The sequence below is a fragment of the Rhinopithecus roxellana genome, chromosome 15 (assembly GCF_007565055.1).
Source record: "Rhinopithecus roxellana isolate Shanxi Qingling chromosome 15, ASM756505v1, whole genome shotgun sequence".
Classification (NCBI taxonomy): Eukaryota; Metazoa; Chordata; class Mammalia; order Primates; family Cercopithecidae; genus Rhinopithecus; species Rhinopithecus roxellana.
In genome coordinates, this window is record NC_044563.1 from 121214917 (window position 1) to 121242628 (window position 27712).

At 37.8% G+C, this 27712-nt stretch overlaps 1 protein-coding gene across 2 annotated transcripts; it reads right to left on the reverse strand.

Moving 5' to 3' along the window:
• Nucleotides 1-349: 349 nt before the first annotated feature.
• On the reverse strand, nucleotides 350-26318 carry CASP4 (caspase 4). 2 transcript variants are annotated; one of them, XM_010367033.1, is made up of 9 exons: nucleotides 26198-26318; nucleotides 12492-12746; nucleotides 9611-9720; nucleotides 8642-8815; nucleotides 7240-7474; nucleotides 6245-6388; nucleotides 4593-4702; nucleotides 2220-2323; nucleotides 350-453 (listed from the first exon to the last, which is right to left on the reverse strand). In XM_010367033.1, the coding sequence occupies exons 1-8, from the start codon at nucleotides 26202-26204 to the stop codon at nucleotides 2225-2227; spliced, it is 1134 nt and encodes a 377-aa protein (XP_010365335.1). In that variant the 5' UTR covers nucleotides 26205-26318; the 3' UTR covers nucleotides 350-453; nucleotides 2220-2224. The 2 variants fall into 2 exon arrangements, with proteins under 2 accessions (XP_010365335.1, XP_030773815.1); XM_030917955.1 differs by lacking the exons at nucleotides 350-453; nucleotides 2220-2323; nucleotides 4593-4702 and adding an exon at nucleotides 4709-5880.
• Between the last annotated feature and the right edge of the window lie 1394 nt (nucleotides 26319-27712).

Here is a 27712-nt window from a genome sequence, read left to right on the forward strand (position 1 = left end):
CACTACCATACAGGTTTCCATGGTGGCTGTACCATTTGAAATTCTCACCAACAGAGCACAGGATTCCAATTATTCTACATCCCTGAAAACCCTTGTTATTTTCTGTTTGTTGGGGGTTTTCTTTGATGGGAGTCATTCAAATGGATATAAGGCAGTATCTCACTATAGTTTTCGGTAACATCTTCTTTCATCCTATTGTTGGGGGTAAGTCGCAGTCAGTTTTCTTCATCAGCCAAATATAGATATTTCATGAGCCATAAAACTCGAAAATCCAGTTAGCTTCCTCCATTTCCACTCACCCACCATTTTCATTGAAATTATATTCACTATTAGAAAAAGACACCGTTCATTGGTCTTCACTTTTATTGAAATACAAAATGTTAAATATGCTAACTGTACTAATGAAGGTGCTCCTTGAAGTTGATAAAGGAGGACTGGGTTGCTTGTGGCTTCCTGCAGGGGAGAGAAAGAACAGAATGTCAAGATGGTCACCCTTGTTGCCTTCATCCCATCCCTCATCATGATTCTTCTTGCATCCTCTTCCATGTGCTCTTGCCACTTCCCTTGATTTCCATTTGTGACATCTTAGTCTATTCACCAAAATGTGATCTTTGTAAAACCTAATTTAAAGTATATCACTTCTTTTTTCTAAAGCACTAGAAAGGCTTCCTGTCTCACTCAGGTAACAATTTTTAAAGGTTTACCATGTGCTAACATAGAACCATGAGATCTGACTTCTCACTGCTTCTCCTAATTTGTCTCTGCCATTTTCCCCAGTAATGTTCTCTTTTGGTCACACTATCTCATTGCAGTTATTTAAATATATTTAGTGCATTGCTACCCCAGGGCATTTGCACTGGCTGTATTCTGTGCTGGAACACTTTTCCTGCATAAGAACCACATTATTCACTCCCCAACTCTCTCCATTCTTTGTTCTGATTTCATTATTTCAAGAAAAGCTTTTGAGTGAAATATCTATAGGAGTACAACATCCATCAATCTGTGTTTTCCTTTCTCTTCCTTTATTCTTCCTTTTATCTTTTTTTGCTTTCTGGCCTGTGATGTATTTACCAGTTTATGTTTTCAGAGTCTGTTTCTACTCACTAGAATATAAGCTGTCTGAGTGTAAGGAATCTATTTACTTTGTTAATTGGCATATTCCAAGCATCTAGAACAGAACCTGGTGCACAGTTAGTGTTAGCAAATATTGGTCAATAAATAGTTCAATGTCCAAATGTCACCCCACTGGATGGATTAGGCACTGAAAACTGTTATGCTGAAATGATGCAATATTGTGATTTAAGTGTCAGAAACCAAGAGTAAAAAATTATGCGGTAAATGTTGGAAGTATTGAGAACAACTTTATACATTTCACTATAAAATATAATTTTAAGTATGCATGTTGGAGGGAACTTGATAATAGTCTTATAATCTAGTGTGAAATAAAGCTGTTATGAGTGAAGAAAGTAATCACTTGGTACAGACTCAATGTACCCATTCTATAACATTGTGATCAAAATAATAACAAAAGTTACATGGGAGCTTGAAGGAACTTCTGGACTGTGATTGAGGATTCAGAAGCCAACTCTGAGTGATTGGTGATCTGCATTGTGAGAACAGTCTGAGAACCAGAGCCTAGATCAACACAAACTCTACAGTGTAGGATGTATTTTCTACTATCTGGTATGTCGGTAATGTGGTATTTGCTGTGACATCCTCACTTAGAGGATCAAAATGTTGCTTTCTCCAGAGTTAGCTCCTTTGTTTACTCTGTTTTGTTCAGGGTTTGATGCAGTGTTTGGTTACTTAGTGTCTCTCTCTCTCTCTCTCTCTCTCTCTGTGTGTGTGTGTGTGTGTGTGTGTGTGTGTAAGAAAGGGAGAATAAAAGAGAAAGACTATGAGAGATAAATGAATATAAATAGTAATGGAAGCATGAGCATGTTTCCACTTTAATAATTGTTATCCTGAGTTATTCATTATCACATTCTGCTGCAGCTTTTCTTACTTCCTTGATTGATTGATTGCCTGATTAATTGTAGAGTTGGAGGAATCCAAATGCATACAAGTCAGAAAAAAAGTAGCAGATAATCACCAGACTACATCAACAAAAACACCAACTTGACCATCCAAGTACTCAGCTGTCCTTTGTCATTGGACCTAACCACCAATATCACTCCCTCATTTATTTCACACACCACCAACAACTCTCAATACTTAACCATTTTCAATTGCCCGGAAAGAGGTAGAAATATCTTGTCATGGACAGTCGTTCTATGGTGGGCATTTGGGCTTTAGCCCTTGGAGTTTCAAATGATTGCTGTACCTGAAAAATAAAATAGGCTATAGATGAGATAAGACTCTTTTGAAGTCTCAGAAAGCATCTTGCACCATGAACCAGACAACACCTGGAATGAAAAGAGCTTGCACGTTTCATAGAACCAAGACCATGGGCATTCTAACTCCTCAACATTGCCCCCTGCCTCTTAGAATTAACACTCCATGTCAGACTGCACTCTTTACATCAAAATAAACACCTTGTGTCTAATCCAACGTCTTTCAACATTCATTTTCTCTATTTTCCATTTCTGACCTAGAGATCTGACAATAAGTTATTCCTTGGAAATTGTTCATGAAAACTGCATAAGGAAGGACTCTGTACTTTCAATGCCCACCAAAGCTGATTCCTCAACTGAAGGAGAATTAAATCCGAGTATCTTATCTTATCTTTTTTTTTTTTTTTTTTTGAGAAGAAGTCTTGCACTGTCTCCTGGGCTGGAGTGCAATGGTGCGACCTCAGCTCACTGCAACCTCTGCCTCCCGAGTTCAAGCAATTCTTCTGCCTCAGTCTCCCAAGTAGCTGGGATTACAAGTGCCCGCCACCAAGCCTAGCTAATTGTGTTTTTTTGTATTTATAGTAGAGACGTGGTTTCACTATGTTGGCCAGGCTGGTCTCAAACTCCTGACCTTGTGATCCACCCACCTCGGCCTCCCAAAGTGCTGGGATTACAGGGGTAAGCCACCGCGCCCAGCCCCAGTATCTTATCTTTAAGACCCAAACACTGAACAACTTTCATATCTCCGCCACCAAGCTGATCTTGAAGTTTTTTTGCATCAACTAATTGGTAAGAGTCTACTTATCCTAAAACCAGAATTTTCAGTTCCTTTTTCTATGAATATCCTTGAAAGTACAATGTCTAACTCCTAATTATCCAAAAAGATTTAAAAGATTTAACTTCCTAGATCTCTATTCACAGGAACTCTGTCTCAATTTATGCTGCATTTCCTCCTCCTCCTCCTCCCTTCTCCTCCTCCTCCTCCTCCTCCTTCTCATTCTCCTCGTCATCCTCCTCCTTTCATTACTTTTTTTTTTTTTTTTTTTAAGACAGGGTCTTACTCTGTTGCCCAGGCTAGAGGGTAGTGGTGCAATCTCAGCTCATTGCAACTTCTGCTTCCTGGGCTCCAGTGATTCTTCCACCTCAGTTCTCAGGTAGCTCAGATTACAGGCTCTAGTCAATATGCCTGGCTAATTTTTGTATTTTTTGTAGAGATGTGTTTCGCCATGTTGCCTAGGCTGACTTCAAATTCCTGGATTCAAGCCACTCCACCCTCCTTTGGACTCCTAAAGTGCTGTGATTACAGGAATGAGTGACTGTGCTAGTCCTGGATGGTTTCTTCTTTAAATGCCAAGGTGTATCTTTATTTTCCCATGGGAGTTTTACTGTTTTCTACAATTTTTACTTTACTAAAAATTATACTATTCTATGTTAATGCCAATCCCATTTTCTCTTTAAACAAAAGGCAACATTTATCTATGTATTTATGCATATATTTATTCAGTAATTATTAGTTGAATATCTGCTACATGCCCGATTTGTTGAATTACTGAGCAAATCTCTGCTATAATGAAGTTTGCATGCTAGTGAGTAAATACAGGTTAAAAAACAGACACATAAATAAACTATGCTGAGTGGGTGGAGGTACGAGCTATGGAGAAAAATAATATAGGAAGTAGTGGGAATAAGGAATGTCCCAAGTTGGGCAAGGAATAGCAAACCTTTCCTTCTACACATTTTATTGAAAGAATGACTTCATTTTGTTCCCTCTCACATGTCTTTATGGATCCTATCACAATCTGTAAGCACATATTTGTTGGTTAACCCACATTTTCAGTATCCATATCTCCCACGAAAATGTGAGTCCTAGAAGATAGGCTTACATCATGTAGGCCTCATTTACCCCTCTGTCACTAGGAGGAACTCCATGACCTAGCAGACCACTCAGATTTCATTCATTTAATAAACTAAGTAATAAAAATTATTTCAAAATATTTTTCCTTCTCTAAAACTTAAGAACTTATAGTCCATAGCATAAAGCTTATGGTTGACATTTTTTTATTTTACTTTGATCTTCTGCTGGGATATATTGGAATTGTCTTTTCCTTAGCCATATTTCAAACACCCGAACGACAGAAACTAGGTACCTCTCTACTTTCACTTCCCTGACAAAGATTGTCATTGTGAAGTGAAAGGTGAATCATGACAAATTCTTCCTGAAGAAATAAATGAATAACTAGAAAAGAAAGAGACACTTACCTTCCGAAATACTTCCTCTAGGTGGCAGCACCAAGAATATTTCTGGAAGCATGTGATGAGCTGTGTGATGAAGACGGAGCCCATTGTGCTATCTCTCCAGGACACATTATCTATGATGATACAGATGGGTATGCCTTGGGCTATGACTTTCACTATGTTTTTGTTTATACTTTCATTTTGAGAATTTTTTAAAAAGAAAAGCGTAGCTTGGGAATTATCTTTACAGATTTGTAGGAAGCACTTACAACCTGACATTTACCTACTTTCCACAGAAAGTAAACAGAAAACCTAGCAAAAGGTGACCAAAAGTTGCAGTTCGTAAGCATTGCAGGAGATTGTGTAGTGAATGAATTTTGATTCTTGGGATTGACTTTCTACTACAAAACTCACTCTCATTCTCTCGGCTTTTATAGGGGCTTGAGAAATAACTGGAATTATCCCACTTTACAGAGGAAGGAATAGAAGCTCAGAAAGATGAAGCAACTTCCCCATGTTCACACATTGAGTAACCAACAAAAAATTGCTACCAGGCTCTATGGTTGTTTGCAGATTATGCCACGCTGTCTTTCACCATATAATAAACAAAATGATGAACACATGACAAGTTTAAGTTATAGAAGACAAAAAAAAGTGATAAAAATCTACTGTACAGGATGGCGCTAATAGTAACCAATACTGTTTTATGTACTTGAAATTTGCTAAAAGAGTAGATTTTATGCTAAGTATACTTCTCACACACAATCACGGAATGATGATAATAATTAACAGAGAAGTGGAAGAATCTTTTGGAGAAGAGAGATATGCTCATGGCATAGATAGTGGTGGTGATTTCAGGAGTACATACATATCTCCAAACTCATTAAGTTGTACACATTAAATATGTACCATTATTTATGTCAATCATACCTCAATAAAGTGTTTTTAAAAAATAAGATTTAAAAAATATACAAATCAAAAACAGTTAAATGTATGCTCCTTAAGATAATTACCTAGAAGTGAAATACTAACCAATGTTCCCTGAGATTAGACCTAATCAACCCCACAACTTTGGAGCCTGGTAGCAATTTTTTGTTGCTTACTCACTGTGAACATTGGGGAGTTCCTTCATCTTTCTGAGCTTCTATTTCTTCCTCTGTAAAGTGGGATAATTCCACTTAATTCTTCTACTCGTTTTAAAGGGTATCCACAGTTCTAGGAGGGCATGCAATGGCACTGGTCATTGTAGAATCACATGGGAAATATGGAGAAGAAGACTTGAAGTTGATCATTTGAGAAAGAGAAGTCATTCCTGTAATCCATAAAAACACTATGTAAAATGTTAAATGGGCTTAATAAAAAAAAAAAAAACAGAATTCATCATATGTTTAAATGGTGAGTGGTGAATGGGTTTCCATGTATTGGGTTACTTTAATATTTGGTATGCCTCTGACTGTAAAGTGTAACACTTATAATAAAAGTACAATTTTCAAAAATGTGTGTTTTGGAGGGGGTAGGAATCTGTTTTCATATCACACATAAGATCATGTAAAATATGTGGAGAGCACACAACATTCTATCAGATCATTGTTTCACAGGGATTCTTGATTTTGTAGATTCATTCAAAAGGTAGCCTCAGGCCCACAAATCCCTTACTGCCACTGAAAGATACATACGTGGGGTTGAAGAGCAGAAAGCAATGAAGTCCTTCTCCACGTGGGTCTTGTAAACAGCGTCTTCCTCCAGGTTCTCAGGTGACTGTGAAGAGGCCACTTCCAAGGATGCTGGAGAGTCTCTGACCCACAGTTCCCCACGGTTTGCTGTAGAGACATTAACTTTCTGCACACTGCTGTGCCTCCCACAGAATGGCTATCACAATTGCCCACCTTGTTCTTTTTGAATATTCATTCTTACTAGTTTCATACATACAGAGCCACACAGACACAAATACACACACACACACACACACACACCACTTTGCTTTCTCTCCAGTGTCATTCAACAGTGTGCCTACTGATAGTGAGATCATCTTGAATTTATCATATTTAGAAAAAAAAATTGTTTTCTTTCGAAAAATAGCTTCCAAGAGCTATGAAACAATTGGTCTCAAATTCCTGACCTCAAGCCATCCTCCTGTCTTGGCCTCCCAAAGTGTTGGGATTATAGGCATGAACCACCATCCTCAGCCAGCCATGAGACAATTGAATCTCTGGAGCAAAATTGAACTGCAACATTCTAAAGTTTCCTGATCTGTTTACTAATTTCCCCCTCAATAATTATAAGAAAAAGGGATGCTGTTTTACATAATGGCCCCAGTTTCAAATGAAATTCTTCTCAAACCACACAATGTCCAAATGTCTGTAAAACATTTACAAAGCAAGCTATCATGAAAATGATTCCATTCCAAAGTTTCAGTATTTCTGTTTAACTTTGATTTAGGGATTCTGATGATCTCCTTCACCGCTTACTGTGGATAAAATTGTACAGAAATTTCTCCGCTGATGAGACAATTTCTCATTCTACCAGACCCTTAGGTAGAGTTTCTTTAGAATTCATTGTACTTTATTTGCACTGGATGGGGTCTAAGACTGTTTCCCCTAAATATAAACCAAACATCACAATCCTCTGCATACACCTTCGTAACTGTTAGATGTTCAGTCCCAGCACTCACCGCCTCTGCAGGCCTGGACAATGATGACCTTGGGTTTGTCCTTCAGACTGAGGCAGTTTCGGTTGTTGAATATCTGGAAGACGGTGTCATAAAGCAGCACATCTGGGTTTTTCTCATCATGTGCAGTTCCGCAGATTCCCTCCAGGATGCCATGAGACATGAGCACCAGGAACGTGCTGTCGGAGGACTTGTGCTCTGGTCGGGCAGCAAATGCCCTCAGCGCTGACTCCATATCCTGTAAAAGAGCAATGTCTAACTTCAGTCAGAGAAGCATCACAATGAATAGGACGTCCTAGATTTCCCATGAGTGAAACAAGCAACATACGTGACATCCGGGTCATGGTGCTTCACATATTGCTTACTCAGTCATGACAGCTGTTTTATGGTTTTATTTTTCCTTCTCTATGGGGCTGTGGGTTCCCATTTTCTCTTCCTACTGACATACTCTCTTCTTAGTATATTGTATATTGTTATGTGTTACTCGTGTTACTTTTTCTTTTCCATCTCAATCTTTTCTCTCCCTACCTACCAAGAGTCATGTGTTATAAATGCAACACAGCACCTTCTTTGTAAAATCCGTCCCACTCTGCTTAGAATAGAATCAAACTTCTGGCCTGACCATACTCCACCGTCATACTGTGTCCATTCTCCTTCAACCTCTAGTCACACTGGTCTTCTCTTTGTGGTTCTCATGTACCAGGTTCGTTTTCAGCTCAGCTCTTTCACATTAGCGTCTCCTACTTTGAAGGCACTGCATTCGTGTCTTTCCAGAGCCGTCTCCAACCAACCCAAAAACATTGCTCTCAACCCTGCAATTCTGTCTCATGTTTCCTTTTTCTTTTCGTTTTGCTTACTTTTGGCTGTCTTGTCACTGTTTCATAGGCACACACATGCACACCTGGTGCTTGAAGTTGTCTCTTTTCTTAAAATTTCACCGTTTCTCTCCACTGTAACCTAGATGAATGCCAGCTGGGAAATTCCCGTCTCATTTACCTCATTTACAGACCTATTCCCAATGTTAAGAATAGCTCTTGGCACCAGGTTTAGGACTCAATATTTGTTTTACAAGTGTGCCCCCATTTAGCATTCATTAGTCTATAATTTTCTGGGGATTCTTGGGGCTGCATCCCAATCACATGATTTTGGAATTCAATAAGAAATGTAAAAACATGTGCCAATCATGTTTAGTCTAGTTTTCCAGAATTGAGGATATTTGGAGGACCAAAGAGACATAGATTTACCAATCTAGTACTCTCATTTTGCATATACACGCACGCACACACACACACACACGCACACACACACAGGTTGTTAAACCTTGTTGAGCTTCTTGAAGCTAAGTAGTTATTAGAAGGATGTGTGTTGAATATGTATGTGTTTGTGGCAGCTGAGGGGTTCTTACCCTGGCTGTCAGATTCTCTTCTACATCCACACTATAGTCCAGACCCTCAAGCAGCTCCTTCATCCCTGTGATGTCAAAGTCAGCTCCATTCCTTGGAGGCAGATGGTCAAACTCTGTATTGCATATGATGAGAGCCAGGCGTGTGCGGTCATTTCTCTCCTTTATTGGATAGATCTGCAGGATATGGAGACACAGTAAATTTAATTTACTCAAGTCTTCTTTCAGCCCCTTTATGCCTATCAGTGTTGCTTTTTTAAGTCTTCATGCAGCTGCTCTCTGCTCTAACTTGCATCAAAGACACTGAGTTTCTCTCTCTGAAGAACCCAGGGAAAGAACCAGGACATATCTGAAATGGTTATTCAAGAATCTTGAGGAAACTAGATAATTTCTACCCCTTTTCTTTTCTCTTTTCTTCTTCAACTACTCCAATCTTTCTTAGCATTCAAAGTTCAGGTCAAATTTCATACAAAGCAAGAGATGTTGTCATTGGCGCCACTGAAACAATGAATACAGCAAAAGTCTTTGCCTTTGGAAGCATAGCTATTTTGTGACTATTTTTAACACATAAATGTACACTGTTTTTCAAGCTTTAATTATATTTCCCAAGTATCCTTCATGTCTAGACTTTTCAACTAGAGTGCAACCAATTACTAGTCAGCTATCTTATCTTGTAAATATGTTTATTCCATGACTAATGCTACAATGTTCATAAAATCCAAATAATTACAAGAATAAATACATGAGCCATAGAAATACCAATTTTCTCTCAACTCATGAAAATGATCTGCATTATGGGTTGAGAGAGGATTGGTATCATTGTGAAGTCACATAATCTTTCCCTTACTAAAAGCGTTATTGCAAATGGTTACTGCCATCCCCACCCCCAATCATTTAGTGCTGTAAGAAATGGTGCACTGAAGGAAAGCAATTTCTCTTCTTTTTTACTGTTTAATGCAGATAGCATAGCACCTCTTCAGCTCTTTCTTTACATAGTCTCAGGAACTCTTCATGAGGGCAAAGCTTGAGGGCATCTATAGATTCTCCTGACTCAGGTGGTCCAGCCTCGATATTCGGATGAGCTGCAGGATATCACATAACATAAATTGTGATTTCTGCCTCTGTGACCCAATTTGTCACCTAAGAAGCTCGAGAGAGAAGACGTCCTGGGAAGAAGATTTCTTCACATACAGGGGTTTTAGTGGTATCTCATATCTAGTATTCTACATCAGGAGATGTATTGCTACTCGAAAAGATAGAAAAGAAGATCCACCCAAACATGTAATCATAGATTCTGATCATTCTGGGGAAAACATTTCTATGATGTTGGTATTAAATTTGGCCTTTCTTTATACAGTCAAAAGAATTTGATTTTTCCAAAGGTTTTACTCCAGGATACTCATTTATCTGTGTGGACTTTCTATTGTGTCTGTGCAAGAGTATACTGAGTAAATAATTGTCAGAGTGTGATCTACTACAAATTTAATATGTGTTCCATGTCCAGTATTTAATTTCTACTATCACATGTAAAAAGTAAAGTTAAACAGGTAACATTAATTCTAATAACATTTATTTAACATAACATATAAAAAGTATTATTTTAACATGTGTCTTTAGCCACAAGCCAAATGCTTAATAGTTATCCCATACAGGATGGAACAAAATCCCATTTTGGTGTAATTGTCCCCTTCTAATCCCCACTACACATACCGATACATACATACACCAAACCGCAGAATATTGAATCTTGTACTTTCAAGGCATTATTTTTTAGCAACTTTGTTGTTAATTTTTAGTGATTCTAGAACAAATGAACTTCAATTATCCCTGTGCAAATTGTAAAGCCAGCTATTTGTAAAGCCAGCCAGTCTGAACTCTGGAGATGTAACAAGTTGTAAGAGTGTGTATGAATATCAAACCTTCTGAGCATCTTTTTTTCATAGATTACACAGTGATATATGACCTTCGTCCTATTTCAGAAAATTCTGCCAATGTGAAGACATGCTGGATCCTTGGATATTCCCTGGTTAGAGGGTATGTTTTCTAATCCAACGTTTTCTGTTTCCAGTTCACTTACAGGTTTGGAGAACTTCCTAACTTAATCATCTCCTAATGATAATTATGTGTGTATGTGTAGATACAGTGTTTTCAGGTAAAATTAAAAATTAGATAAAATTTCTATCTTATATCCAATAGTAAAATTAGCATGAAAGCAAATCATTTCATTACAGGATGATACATATTATAGTGCAGACTGCTGCCCAAAGAGAGCTGGGTACACTGTAGGTACACTGGCAGTGTACCTAAATTTTTCTGGGATCACTCTGGAGACTCCATCTGAAGATAGAGCCCAGGGAGCTACTTTAGACCCCACCTGTGAGGGGCTGCAGCTGCCTTATTCCTGCCACAGCCTCTGCTAATCAGATAGGTTACTTCAGTTTAGAATCGAATGCTCATTGTGATATTTGGGTTTGCTAAAACCATTCTGAAGCCTCTATTACTTCTACTCTAATTCCGATTAGTTGCACTATCACTGACTTTTTGAAAACGGAGATTGTTTCCATGCCATCCCAGGTTTCAGAAAAAAACAAAACAAACAAACGAAAAGCCCTGCGAAGGGACCAGTTTAAATACGAATGAGAATGCTACCTTCTTATAATCTTGAACAACTGTCATGCTAGCATGTGCTCCCTGTTGGTAGGAACACCCCTTTTTCACAAAGGAGTGCTGATTGAAGAAGCTCATTTGATATGGTGAGGTCTCAACAATTTATATTTCCTTTTGTTTATTACTATTTATCATTATTGGTAATCTGTAATACTTCATGGCTCAATCTTTAAGCTTAAATTCTGGGGGGAATTGAGTCTGTCTCTGGTGAACTTCAATATGAGAATATTTAACCTCTAATAATACATAATTCAATCTGGGTCAAAAGTTCCGAAAAGAAGTTTTAAAATTTTAGACACTTTACAGAGATTCTCCTTATCATATTTTATAACTCGCAGAAATAAGTAAGCACTGGAAAAGTCTAGTTCATAGCATCCACATAATAATTATGAAAACTAATATTTATTGAATGCATACACTTTATTTATTTATTCATCCTACGTTATTTAGGCATCCACTATGTGCCAAGAAAACTACTGATTACTGTTATTAATTGGTGAAGAAACCAGTTGTGTTCTGGTGGGAGAAACTTGGTAGATGTTGTTTCTGTTTACTGAGATGAAAAGGGAATAAAAATGCAACAGTTTTATTCTGAAGAACAAAGTGTATAGTTTTAGCTGTATTTGTTTTGTGATGCCAGCAAAACACTCAAGCAGACCTGTTGAATATGCTGCTAGAGTTAAATGAGTCTGGAGTTCAGAGGAGAGAGTTCCAGATGAGAGCTAATATCTTGGGAGTTGTTGGCATGTGGTGCCTGTCATTATAATGTTTCTAGGCCTAGACGATCTTATGATAAGATTCCAGAAAGTACTGGAATTGTCTTCATTTCACAGATGGTAAAACTAATAAATAGGGAGCTCAGGAAGTTAAACAACTTGCAGGAAGTCGCATAGGTCACAGGTGACAGAATCTAGGTTTAGTTCTATGTATCCCTTACTACAAGGTGTGAACTATTAACTATTTTTGTACAAAATCTAAACACAAGGACTCAGTCTTTTACCTGATTGTAAACTGGACTCCACCCCACAAAAGGTGAAGTGGTCTCTAAAAGGACAATGATAGGTTTAGTGAAAATGATAGTTTAGGAAGGGAAAGACAAGGGAATCACAGAAGACACTGCTTAGGCCTTGGAGTTAAATAGATTCTGGGAAAATTGAGACATTCATTGTAAAAGACCCAATCTTACCTTTTTTACTGGGGGATATTTGGTCTATGTTAAAAAAGGTTTGAAGAAGCATTTGACCTGCCATACGTTGTTTCTCTTGGATAGAGTCTGCCATGACCCGAACTTTGTCTTCAGTTTTTGCATCATAATATTTCTTTTTTTCCTCTTCCTTCCAGTTCAGCACATTTTGTTCCACCAAGTTATCTAAAACGCCAGTGAGGAAATCTTTGCCCAGGGATTCCAGCATCTTAAGTGGCTTTTTTCTCTGGTTGCCCTCTGTTAGAAATAGAAAGACTCCTTTAACTATGGGCACAGCTTAAAGAGTTTCACCGTCACTTTAGATATAGTTCTACAATGTGAAATACTTCTGAAAGTATGTCCTACTTCACCATCTGTCTTCCTGTACCCGTAGATTTCTGTCATTCATCAAATTCCTACCCAGCTGTTTAACAATTTATTGCCACCTAATACTTTTTATTTTCTTTTTTGTTCCTTTTTCTTTTCTTTTCTTTTCTTTTCTTTTCTTTTCTTTTCTTTTAGCTTCTCATCTTCCTTCTGTGGCATTGGACCTAATGCTAACTTCCTGGTCATCCACTGTATTCATTTTTCTCTTTTACTGGTTCACGACCCATAGTGATAATGATCTGCCTAAAATATGTATTCTCGGGAAAGTCAATGCTCTTGTCTAGAATATAAATTCTTCCTACAGGCTATATGATTTTTACTCTTTTCTGTATTTAGTTTTCTTGGTGAAAGAACTATATCTTTGAATTTGCATTTTTTAACATACATCCTATACCCCCATCTTTGTATTCAAAATGTTTAAAAGTACTTAATATGCTTGCTAAATACATAAATTAAAGAATAAGTGGATGAGTGCATCCATACTTATAATTCTTTCAAATCTTGTTCTCAATGAAAATTTAAAATTGAAAGTAACCTGATTACTAATCTTCCAGTGTAGTCGATTAATTTAATTTGACACCATGTTAATGTATTACTCCTTACAGTAATTTGAATATTTATGAGGAAATATAGATATCAAAGTAATACATCCTTTATTTCAATACAACAGATATGATTTTGGCAGATTGTACAGAGAAATGCTGGATATCTTATCAATTCTCAACCAATGCTATGAAGACATTATACAATCCGTGTAGATGTAAGGATAGTGTTGACACAAAATGACATTTAAAGAAATCATGTCAGGACATTGCACAAAAGCTCTGGCACAGAAGCTCCAGCCTCATTGTCTGGGTTATCTTGAATTAATATTTTCATAAATGTTTATTGGACAGCTATTATGAGAAAGACATTAGACATTGCAAATCAGGGAAAAAGTTACCTAACACAAACTAACTTAATAAAGGGTAACATCTCCCATGTACTTATTATAAATAAAAAAAGGAATGCATATAAAGCAATATAAATCATCATTATAATTATCATTATTATTTACAAATCACTGTACCAAGGGTTTTACAAATGTTAATATACTGGACCCTCACAGTAAGCCAGTGGGGTAGTTATTACATTCCTTATTTTATATTTACCATTTAAATAATAACTTGCTTCATATCATGTGAATTAGGATTCAAATCTTGTTTTTTTTTTTTTTTTTACCATATTCTATAAGTTAATCATGATATGGTTCAATTAAAATAGTTAATATTCATTGAGTCCCCATCATGCCAAGTGCATTACTGAAATTTCACAAAAATTCCATGTAAAACATATATTAACCTCTCTTATATGGAAAATGAAAGGTAATAAGTAATTAACTCAAATAATGTGAAAGAACATCGAGTATATAGTAACTGGGAATAAGAATTGAAATCTAGGGGTTCAGAATCAAACTACATTGCCTGACAGTTGGTGAAGAGCTTCTTAAGAGAATGTAGACAAGATGTTTAAGGGGCTCAGAAAACATTAGTACATTCCGACAGGTGAGATCACAAAGGCTTCTGAGAACAGGTAGCAAAAATATTAGTCTTGCAACATCATGTACGGGTGTTGGAACACAGTGTGATTTGCAAACAGTACACAGATTAGTTTGTGGGATATCCAATCTGCCTGAGTTCTGGGCTTTTGTTTTATTTATTTGTGTGCTCAGTAAACTAATATAGTGTTGACTGAATAAATGATATGTGAAGAAATATAATAAGCAATAAAATTGAAGAGTTTTTCACAAAAAATTCCACGTATGACAAACACACAGCTAACATCATGCTCAATGGTGAAAAGTTGAAAACCCTTTCTCTAAGATCGGGAAGAAGACAAAGATACTCACATTCACCACTTGTTTTCAACGTAGTTCTGGCCAGAGCAATTCGACAACAAAAATAAATAAAAGGCATCAAAATTGGAAAGGAAGAAGTTTAATTGTGCCTGTTTAAAAATGAAATGGTCTTATACACAGAAAACCCTAAAGGATCCACACAAATATTTTGGAACAAATAAACAAATTCAAGAAAATTGCAGGATAAAGAAATCAACATATAAAAATCTGTAGTGTTTCTGTATAACAATAAACCATCTTTAAAAATAAATAAATTTCTATTTAAAATTGCTACAAAAATACTTAGAAATGAATTTAACCAAATGGGTAAAAAAAAAAACACATACACATAAAATTATAAAACTCCAACCTGATCAACATGCTGAGACTCTGTCTGTACAAAAAATTTAAAAAGTTGGCTGGCCATCGTAGCAATGTGCCTATAGTCCTTGCTTCTTGGAAGTCTGAGGTGGGAGGATTGCTTAAGCCCAGGAATTTGAGACTATAGTGAGCAATAATTGTGACACTACATGCTAGTCTTGGCTACAGAACAAGATCTTGTCTCAAAAATAACAACAATAATAACAAATCTCAAAACTATAAAATATTGATAGAGGAAATTGAAGAAGACAAAAATAAGTAGAAATATATTTTGAGTTGATGAACGGGAAAATTACTATTATTAAAATGTCCATAATACCCAAAGAAATCTAAAGATACAATGCAGTTCCTATCAAAATTCTAATGGCAGCTTTTACAAAAATAGAAACAAGTCCTAAAATTTATATGGAATCACAAGAAAACCCTGAATACAAAAGCTATTTTGAGTAAAGGGAACAAAGCTGCAGGCATCACACTACCTGAGTTCAAAATAGACTACAAAGGTACAGTCATCCAAATAGCACGATAGTGGCATAAAAGTAGAAACAGAGAGCAAATGAACAGGACAGAAAACCCAGAAATAAACCCAACTATTTACATTAATTTGACTTTTCAACAAAGGTTTCATGAACACACAATCTGGAAAGAACAAATTCTTCAATAAATGGTATTGGGAAAATTGGATAACCACATGCAGAAGAATAAAAATCTCTAAACATACACAAAAATAAACTCAAAATGAGTTAAACATGTAAATGTAAGGACCCAAACTGTGAAACTACTGGAAGAAAACAGAGGGGAACAGCTTCATGACGTTGGTCTAGACAATGATTTTTGGATGTGACACAAAAGGACAGGAAACAAAAGCTAACATGTGCAAATGAAATTACATAAAAAACTGAAAAGCTTTTACACAGCCCAAGAAACCATCAAAAGATGAAAGAGACAATCAACAGTATTGGAGAGAAGATTTGCAAATCTGGTAAGGAATTCATATGCAAAATACAAAGAACACAAACAATGCAATAGAAAGAAAATAAACTGATTTAAAAATAAGCAAAGGACCAGAATAAACATTTTTCAAAAGACATACAGATAATATGTATATGAAAAATGATCAACCTCTCTAGCCATCAGGGAAATTGAAGCCACAGTGAAATATCACTTCCCACCTGTTGGAATGGCTATTACCAAAAAGACAAAAGATAACAAATGGTGGAGAGGATGTAGAAAAAAGAAACTCTTGTACACTGTTGGTAGAAACGTAAATTAGGCCCTGCGTGGTGGCCCACGATTGTAATCCCAGCACTTTGTGAGGCCAAGGCTGGCAGATCACCTGAGGTCAGGAGTTCTAGACCAGGCTGGACAACATGATGAAACCCTGCTTCTAGTAAAAATACAAAAATTAGCTGAGCATGGTGATGGGCACCTGTAATCTTAGCTACTCAGGAGGCAGAGGCAGTAGAATGGCTGGAACCCTAGAGGCGGAGGTTGCAGTGAACCGAGATTCCATGACTGCCCTCCAGTCTGGGCAACAGAGTGAGACTGTCTCAAAAAAGAAAAAAAGAAAAAGTAAATTAGCATAGTCTTTATGGAAACCTATATGGAGACACCTCTGAAAGTCAAAAATAGAGCTAAAGATATGATCAAGAAATCTCACTATTTAGTATATATCAAAAATTTGAAAATAAGTGTCTCAAGGAGATATCTGAACTTCTATTTCCATTGCAGCATTATTCACAATAGGCAAGATACAAATTCAATCTAAATGTCTGCAGACAGATGAATAGATGAAGAAAATGTGGTTTATATACACAATGCAACACCATTCAGCTTTTAAATGGAAGTAAATCCCATTGTTTCTGACAATATTGATGAACATGAAGAACATTGTATTAAGTAAAATAAGCCAGGCCAAGGCACCAAAAGACAAACTATCACATTATCTCGCTTATACGTAGAATCTAAACAGGCTAAACTCATAAAAGCTGGAGGTTGCACATAGAAAATACATACAATATTTATTTGTCTAATAAATAAATAAATAAATAAGTAAATTAAAAGTATGGCCTGAGGTATAATCTGCACATTCTGATGGCATCCATTATAGGCTTAAAATAATAAATAAATCACCCTCAAATTTATGGATTCAGCCCAGATGTGGATGTCGGTATTGAAGCCCATACATCCAATATACAAAGAGGTATCTCAACTACATCTCACAACCTCATTCAACTCAACTTACGAAGATGAACTGTTCGTTTTTTCATTTCCATCCTTCATTTTCTTTTCCATATACTAGTAAATAATACCTATACTCCATGTACAAGAAAAGCAGCAAAACCTGGTGATATTCAACCTCTTTGGCCTTCCTGTATCTTATTTCCCTTCTTAATTCACATTGCATCGATTTTATTTGCTAAACATTTTCAGAATCTGACCACTTCTCTCAATTCTAATTGTTCATTACTTCTATTCAGGCCAACATCCTTTCTGAAGAAATAAATTCATAAGAACTTTATCAACCTACTCTCTGCCCTTTCTAGTCTTCACAATGAGGAGTGTTCCAATATCTAGATTTGACCATGAAAACTTTCAGCCTATTCTAATCTAGGCCTTCTCATTCACTCGTCTTCTGATACTGTTCCCACCTTGCTCATTACATTCAAAACATTCCACCCTTCATTTAGTTTCTAGAAAGCTTCTATTTAGGGATGTCTGTATTTCCAGCCCCCACCTTCTCATTCCTTCTTGTTTTCCTTCTGCTGTCTGTCTAACCTTCAAGTCTCAGATTAGATGGCATTTTTTTTCAGTTAATCAAGTCTTTTCTTAGGGATCTGTATATTTTCAGCAGCCCCGTTTCTAATTTCTTCCGACTTTTGTACTGTTCTCTGTCTATCCTTCAAGTATCAGATTAGATGATATTTTCTTAAGGGAATACTTTCTGATTCTTCTGGAGGAGGCAGTGTCAGATGTATATTCTCCTAGGGCACCTTGTATCTCCTTAGTGTAGCATATTTTTTCCATTTATTTATTTACGTATTTATATATTTTTGTGAGACGGTCTCACTCTGTCACCCAGGCTGAAGTGCAGTGGTGCTATCTCGGCTCACTGCAACCTCGGCCTCCCGGATTCAAGCAATTCTCCTGCCTCAGCCTTCTGAGTAGCTAGGACTACAGGTGCACGCAACCACGCCTGGCTAATTTTTGTATTTTTAGTAGAGATGGGATTTCACCATGTTGGCCAGGCTGATCTCGAACTCCTGACCTCAGGTGATCCACCCATCTTGGCCTCCCAAATTGCTGGCATTGGATTATAGGTGTGAGCCACCACGTCCAGCCTTTTTTCTTTTTTTCTCCATTTAATTGTGATTCCCAGCCTACTTATCACTATCCACTGTTAGATTTTATGGTCTGTGAGGACAGGGGCCATAAAATACACCTGCACTATTTTTGGCATTCAGGGGATATTTATTAATTATTTACTGAATCAGTAGTCAAGGCAATGTAGGAACAAATGAATAAAATTTAAGTATGGTTCAACTCTTGAAGAATATGAAACCACTTTTGCAAAATTATAACTGAGGAAATTACAACAGCGAAAGAAATCAGACTGGGAAAGCCTTTGTGGCTACCTGTCTGCAGTTTGGTGCTTCCTGTCCAGTGATGGATCCAGAAACTAGCCCAAGTTGCTGCCTAGTTCTCTTGGACTGGGGGCTGGCTCTGGTACTCTCTCCACTGGCAGGCACTGCCAACCCAATGTGCATGCATTTAATTGCAGTGGAGAAATAATCCTGGATAAATGTCCTCTAACTGTAGCCCTATCACAGGGTTTCTGTCTATAGTCACATTGCAGGGTGTCTGGTGAGTAACCTAGGTGCTGCCAATGCCTCCTTCCTTCTCCTTACTGGTTCTGTGACCCCAGAGTGGGGTGTCTGTCTGTAGCCCCATTGCAGGGTGTCAGAACTGGTGAATATACTAGGCACTGCTAATGCCTCCTTCCTTCTCTCAACTGGTCTGTAGCTCTATGATGAGGTGTCTGTAGCCCCATCGCAGGGCATCTTTTGTAGCTCCACCACGGGATGTATTTATGGCTCCACTGGGATCTCGGTTGGCTCTAACTAGTAGGAAGAGTCTTGGTTCAGGAGACTTCTTCTCAATCAGGAAGATTTTGAGATTTCTCAGACAGAGAACAGGAGGATAGTTTGGAAGGGATACTCTTAGAGTTCCTGGTTAGGGATCATCTGATTTGGAAGGTCGTTTGTCTGTCTCATCTTTGTGCGTGTTTGTATATGTGGAGGGAATCTCAGAAGGAATTGCTGGAGGAAGTCCAGCAGGCCTAACTCAGAGAACTCTTCTTTTCTGTTACATTTGATGAGCCCTGGAGAAAGTTCAACAGGCCTGTCTCATGGTGACTATCTGCTCTTTGCCTTACCCAGAGACTCCATTGTGAATTACTGTTCTGAGGTCGTCCCTCCCCACCTGGAGTGGATCAAAGACAACAGGGACCAACAGGAAAAAGTTTAAGCTTTGCCAGGTTGATACTGGGTGCTGAACGAGGTGACTAGTGTCTGTTTTGTTATGTGAATTCTGCTGGGATGGAAAATGTTAAACAGTTCCCCATGCAACCAGTTGGGCAGCATCTTGCATTTTAAGTATCTTGCCTATGGTTCCATACAATAGAAAATGGTGATTTTCTCTTGTAAAGTGGCTTGAATCCCACAACTATGGTGAGGTGAGCAGGGTGATCAGAAGCCATTCTGTTCCTCTGGAAGTTGCAGAGGAAGGGAACCCAGAAATCTGGTATGCCAGCAAAAAGAGTAAGAAATTCTTACAAGCTAGGTTTCTGGTCTCTCTCTCTCTTTCTCCATCTGTGTAAACAGTAAATATCACTCTTTGTCTCTCTGTAAGTGTTTGATTCATAGAAAAAAGAATTTGCAAGACTAGTCCTAGCCTGTAGCAAATCTGGTGTATTTTGTGCTAAGAATTTGTCTTTCAGTGTTCTGTAACAGAAAGAGGGGTATTGCAGGATATAATATGGGTTTAGGACCCCTTTAAACCTGCTTTTCAAGCCAGCTCAGCAGGCTGGACAGTTATAAACTTTGATATGGGTCCCTGAAACCAATATTGTATGGAATTTCTGTCTTGTTTGGTCTCTTTAATATCTTAATCTTGTGACCAAATGTGGATACTTTCTTTTGGTTTACAACATCCAGCCCTAAAAATTTTTCTTGAGCAGTTAAAAACCTTGGTAACATTAAAAGTGGCTTCTCTAGTATCCTTCTTGGAATAGCAATGGAAACTTCTCAAGACTGTAACTCAGTAGCTAAGACTTTGCCTTTTGACAATAGTGGCCCAGGTTCTATTCTTGGCTTCTGGAATGATTTCTTTCTGGCTTGCTATTTGCATAACTTTGCCATTTAATGAGGTTCTCCCAAAACTCCATGGATAGCTTCTGATTTCCTCTCTTGAATTTTCCTTTCTCTGAACTACCTTGGGGAAATTCTAAATCTTGTAAAAAGAAACTGCTTACCATGTCTTTGAAGCACCTGGGAGGTTACTTTTGGTAAAGTTCAAAAGCCAGAAATATTGGCCGCATGGCTAAAGTTGGGTAATAAGAAATTTAAAAGGATTTTTTAAAGAGCACTATGGTTCAAAGTCAGCTTAATTAAAAGTGAATAAACAAGTTATAGATACATTTAAAAGGCCTTAATGTTTTTCTCTTCTTGGATCTCATTTAGCCATAAAATGTTTTTTTCCTCTTAGTCAACTGAATTATTTTTCTCCATTTTTTTGTCTTACCACTCTTAATACACACATGAGAGGCCCTAAGATAACTTCTGATAGCCTGGGACTCCTTGGGAAAAACAGGGGAGGCACCACAGACCCCATTTCAGGAAAAACAAACAACAAAAAACAAACAAAAAACCCTCTGTTTTCTTCATGACACCCAAGGAATTAAAAGTAGATAGATCCCTCTCAAAATCAAAGGCTCTGTTCTGTTTTGCATTGTGTTGTCTGACAGTTTGAGTTTTGGGGATATCAGAAATTACTTTGCATTATGAGAGAGCTTTGGTATGTAATAACTAGGTAGGAAATATACTTTAAGGGATGGCTAATAGTATTTTCACAGGAATACTTGGCTCTTTGCACACTTGAATCAGAGAAGCATGCTCCGGATCACCTGGAAGATATGGAAACATCCCCATACCTGACTGAGAGATGAGACTTCCTTGGGGGATGGCCTGATTTCAAAATGGGCTGATTGGCTTTAGGTTGCCTTGCAATAAAATGCAGGTTAGAAGCACTGTACTCTTTTCTCCAGTAGTATTTCCCTCCTTTTGGGGATCAAGGGCCCAGTATAAAATGGCACCCTTCATTTTGGAGATCTGTCTTTATCTTCAGCTGTGGCTGCTTATTTGGCTCGGAAAAAAATGTATGCTTTCCTGGCCTTGTTTCTCCAAGGGCTCCCCTCTGAAGCCAGTAATCCAGTTAACAACTGGCAAAAAAAAATCTTTCAAGTACTGAATTTTCTGTCTTCTGTGTATTTATATTAACTTCTATAATTCTGATATTATTTAGTGTACATTGTTAGTAATTTGTAATTATTGTTATGTAAAAATTGTTGGATGCCACAGAAGTAAGCAAAATTCCTAGTTGATTATAGCTTTAATAGGGTTTATAGACTTTTGTCATCCACAGACATTTTGCCTTGCTTTTGTCCTTTTCAAAAAGCAGTTAATAATCAGATATAGGACTCTGAGTGCAGGTCTCAGATAACTTTAAAAATTGTGCTATTGGAATAGAGGGAAAAAATGAAACTTCCAGGACTCTCATGGAGAGGTGATGTCTTAAACGTCACCAATCCTTTTGTTTTCAGAGTCAAGATAACTTATTTCTTTAGAGATATTTGCAACTTTTAACAAGTAGGTAAAATACACTCCTGTGAAAAAATTTTGAAGCATATATGTTTCTCTCTACCTGATTTCTCCAGAATTTGGAAACTCTTTGTAAGTATTCTCAATTTATGGCAGCGTGGTTAATTTCGTAAATACAATAAAAGTCTGTGTTCTTTTGCAACACAACACAATTGGAGAAATCGGTTATTTTACCAAGGCTTTGACTGGAATGGCACGCTTCCCTTAAAAAATCGAAGTTGACTTATACAGTCAATAAAAGCCCCTTGGGGAATCTGGCCTCATACCTTGTCTACAGAGTCCTTGTACAAGGTTCTTGATCTGCAGTAAGTAAAGAATATCACTTTCTAACAGGTTCATGAGCTCCAAGTTACCTTGGGACGTTGAGAGAAAAGGAATTTGCCCAACCCATAGGTATTTAAGGGTACAAATGCATGGCTGGGATCGGCTCTTAAAAAGTCTTATCTGAGATTCCTCATGAAACAGAGTTCCATCAAAGCCAATTTAAACAATAAACGGCTTAAATAAAAAATAATTATTCTTGTTGCACTTTATGCAAATAGTCAGGCCAAGTACAATAAGACTAAAACTTATTTTGGTAAACACATTAGTTCTATCATAATTTATTTTTAATAAAAATGGAATCTGGAGAGAAAAATTATGCTTCAAAAGAAAATATACAAATACATCTGTTGTTAGTTGTCCTTGAGTTTTTTCTACAGTTTGGACTAAATCCTAAATTCTTTGTGGATTAGAAGTCCCCAAATTAATGCTTTCAAATCTTTGCTTTTAAAATTGAGAATTGTCCTCTTCATCCTAGGATTTGTTATTTACCTTACAGGAGGCTATTGGCTTAAATATTACAGTAAAACTACAGAGGACAGTACTAATGTTTTTGCATTGCAAGCATTGGAAACCCAGTCAGTCCTGCATGAGTGTGCTCAGACAATTGCAAAGTGGGTCCATTCTTCTCACCTTGGGGTTCACTCTAATTTCCACTATGTCCTGTCAGCAGGAAGAAGCCAGAGTGATAGATGGCCTTTTCCCATCTTTATAGCCTACACCTTAAGATTAAGTTATTAGAAAACCCAAACGGAGGGATTGAAAATGCCTTTGCAAAATTATAACTGAGGCAATTGCAACAGCGAAGAAATCAGACCTAACCAACTCTATCTTGCTTCTATCCCTTAAGCTGTTCTTATTCATTCCCGGGTATAGGCCGAACTGACTTTGGGAAGGAATTTAGTTCATGGTTTGACTGAAACAAAACCAATAACAACCTTTTCTCGAAAAGACTCTTCTTGCCTGGGGTCCAGTCTCCCTTTGCAGGACTAACAAATTAGCTACAAGATTAAAAATTACTATTTAAGGGTCATGCAGCCTCTGGCTCCTAGAGTCGAAACGTGCCCCTTGTGCTTCCAGGGATAATATCATTTTTTAAAACCTAATATCAGCACTTAATATATTTTTCAGACACTGCACTCAATGGATCAGCTGACACCACCCAGACCAGTAATCTAAACCAACCAGTTCTGCCGTCGTACCCAGGAAGTCAGCAAGAAAATCTCACTTTGACACCCTATGATTCCATCTCCCACCTGAGTAATCAATACTGCCTATTTCCCAAGCCCCTACCTGCCAAATTATATTTAAACATTGTGATTTCTGAATGCTCAGGGAGACTGATTTAAGTAATAATAACACTTCCCTCTCCCAAGCAGCTGACTGCGTGAATTATTCTTATGCCATTGCAATTCCCCTGTCTTTATAAATTGGCTCTGTCTAAGCAGTGGGCAAGGTGAACCCGCCTGGCAATTACAAATTCTTAATAGCAAATCAGGTAAGTTTGATTTCTTTTAACAGACGATAGTTGCATGTTGGACGTTTCAACAGAAGGAAGGTGTGTTCATTCCCCTGTCCATTCAGGTATATTTAATCAGCATAAATTCTTGAAACTTACTCTGCTAGTATTGGGGGTACCACTTTTGAAGCATGTTTGTACACTTTAAAGTTTGCAGTCAAGTGGGAAAATAGATATGCAAATAAGTAAAATGAAAAATATTATAAGAATGTAAATAATCAGCAGAAGCTCAAGAAAAGCATAAGCGAAATGTGTCTCAGGTAGAAGATAGCTGTCCAGAGAAGGCAGGGCTTGGCACTGAGACCTGAAGGACTGGTAGGAATTTGGCCCTTGGAAAACTAGGGGCTGGTCTCTTGGCAGAGAGCAGTGAAGAAAGAAGCACAAAGACGTGCGGGTGTCTGGTGTAACTGGAAAACTGGAAGAGCTGGGCTTTGGAAAAAATAGAAATACAAAGCCAGGACTGAAGTGGCAGTGATCAGAGACAGGGCAGTGATCAGAGACAGGGCAAGATGTTTGCAGAAAGGTAGAGTAATAGCAGAGTTTGAGAGTCATGCCCACCTGAGACCACTCCTCCTAACAGACTTTTGACTTAAAGCATATTTTGAAGGCATTCTCTAAGTATCCCCTTCAACTATAATATGGCAATAATAGCACAACTGTGTTCATTGATTTTAAATATTAAATCAGAGAGAGTGCATGAAATAGCTATCATATGCTAAGCATTTTTTTAAAGAGACGGTTACTATAGATTTTTTTTTTGTTATTATAATAATCACTAAATGAAAGCAGCAGTGATAATAAAAATGAAAGGAATCAATTAGAGGAAAAAACTCATCAGGATCGCAGTTTTGGTTCCGGGTAAAGTGATGTAATACTTAAACATATTATAGGATACAATTCCTCAGGAGTTTAAGGTAACAACAACTGACTACATTTGGTTGTTTATAATTATCAAACCATGACTTGTTTTTGACTAGTGACTTTCAATTTCCCCTATCTTTATCTAATGATCCCTTGATTCTGGAGCTTAAGTTAAATGTTGTGAAGTGAGACATAAACCTCGGAGAGAATTGTTCTACAGGGAGAATCAAAGGAGTAAAGAAACTCAACAACAAGGTAATATGAGTGAAGTAAATACAGTATGTTTTTATGAAGCTAAAATCATGCTTTACAAAGAGTAATGGAAAAAATGGATACACAAGTTTCAAAAGGTAGAAGAACTTGTCTGAAAGTTCAAATATTAAAAAAGGCAATAGGGAGCCACTGTATGTCCCTCAGCAAAGTTAATTAATTACATTAATAGATCACTAGCAGGTAAGCAGAGAGTGTTAACTAACTGGTCAACTTTCCTAATAACACTAATCTGTACACAAACCTATGTCAAGTCAGTTTCATAAGAATTATGTGACAATCTTCAAAGGTAATAAATGCTTGCAGGGTATTTAAGATTGAACTATTCATGGTGAGAAAGGGGGTAGTCATCTGACTTTTTTATATGACTGCAGATTACTGTGATATGTTAGAAGGTTTAGAATCCACTGATCTAGTCCAATTTCTCCCTTTGCCTACGAGGAGAATGAAGCCAAAGAAGCATATTACCTGCTGAAATACTAGCTGCCTAAGTAACTCATGACTCTATCCCTTATGCTTTTTCAGCTTCTGTGTATAAGACAGGTGACCTGAAAGTTGTGTGCAGAATGGATTGGAGAGTTAAGTCCTGGAGAGAAGGGGATCAGTTAAAAACAACAACAACAGCAAAACAAAACAACAGTGATATTAAACCATGAAATATTATATTAAAGTAGTCAGTACCAGGAACAAAGAGAAAAGGGAAAAAATTGAATCACTTTAAACAGACAAAAAATGTAATTCACAATAAGAGATGTCAAAGAGAGTAACACTTCAGAGGCTCTCAGATCTGATTCTGGGAGAAAGGTTTATGATCTGGGCAATTAATTTGGAATCAAAAGAAATATTTCAGAATGCATTTTGAAACTTCTAGAACACACAAATAACTTGCTCTGGCTTTCTTTACCCTCCTTTTGATTACCAGAAGCTAAAGGAAAATAATTAACTTCTTTCTGGCTAGAAGACATCTGGAAAACATATGATCTCCTTCAATATCTCTAACAACAGGTCCCATGATTCAAACTACACACAATCAGTAAGAAAAGGAATTCAGAATGTGTGCTATTGACTCACTTCCTTTCTTGTGTTTATTACAGAGCAATAAATCAAGTGTTTTCTAAGATCCTACTCCCAAGTTCCTAGTCAGAAAAGGACTCACCTGCCATAGGTAACAGCCTCTGTCCTTTTCTACAGCGTTGAAAAGAGCCTCAGACTCAAAAATGAAAGTAAACTATGTCTTTCCTTATTGCAAAGGGCGGAAACATGTAATTACAGATTGTGAAACTGCCGTTCAGACTTCCAGGCTCATTATCAGGAAATGCCTTGTCGTCAGCAGATTGGCATGCAATTACTGGAATTTAGTTTCTGACGTGGTGAAAAAAAAAATGAAAATGATAAAACATTGTCCTGTGGTTTGACACCTCAGCCTGTTTCTTTTCTTGTTTCCTGTGGCCACTCTAACTTCTTCTATCCAACTGTCTCTTCTTTTCCTGATCTGTCAGTTTTTCTTTCTCTGATCACGTAAAACCACAAATCCTGAAGGAGTTTAATATAACAAGTCTCCTTTCATTTCCTCATAAGGATTAACCAAATAGTTCATATTTCCTGCTTAAACTGTGTTGATGAATCATCACGATGTCTTCCCCTCTCTGTCTCCCTGTGGTCTTAACATTTTATTGGAGATAGATAGTGCTGCAAGAACCCTGTGGTCTACTCCCTGGCATGCTTTCCTTTTACTACCTAGGATGGCCATAACATTTAATTTTTACTGAGGATGAAAGTTCACCTTTGCTTTTTGATATCCCCTCAATGAAAGCTGATTGTAGAAGGAGGCTCAGGCCATAGTAGAATTAATGTTTGATTTTACAAAGGTGATATGTCCAGAAGAACAGTTAGTAAAAGGAGAAAGAAAAAGGTGAGGATGGCCAAGTAGAAACAGCTCCAGTCTGCAGCTCCCACAGAGAAAAACACACAAGGCGAGTGATGTTTGCATTTTAAACTGAGGTACCCAAGTCCTCTCACTGGGACTATCTAGGCAGTTGGTGCAACCCACAGAAAGCAAAGAAAAGCAGGGTGGAGTGGCAGTTCACCCAGGAGCTACATGGGACAAAGGGACCTCCTTCCCTCTGGCAAGGGAGATAGTGAGGGACTGTGTTGCCCTCCCGGGCTACTATGTTTTCCAGGATTTTGCAATCCAGGGTTCAGGAGTTCCCCTCGTGAGTGTACACCATCAGGGCCTTCTGTCTCAACACAAAACTGGGCAGACCCACGGCTGCTCTTCTGGTCGGCAGCTGTTTGGGCAGGCACTGACTGAGCTGCAGGAGTTTTTACATAGTCCAGCAGCTCCCAGAACTCTAGTGAGGCAGGAGTCCCATCCACTCCCGTGGAAAGGGGGCTGAAGCCAGGGAGCAAAATGGCCTCGCTCAGCAGATCCACTCTCACAGAAGCCTCCAAGCTTAGATCCACTGGATTAGCATGCCCTCTAGCCAGCATAGCAGCCTGGAGTAGGCCAAAGATGACCGAGTTCCACAGGGGAGGGGCGACTGCCATTACTGCAGTTCTTGTCAGCGGTTTTCGCCTACCAGTGCTATGGAGGCTGGTAAGATTGGACTGGGCAAAAGTCTTCACAGTGCAGCACAGTTACTGTGGCAGATCATGGCCAGACTGCTTCTTT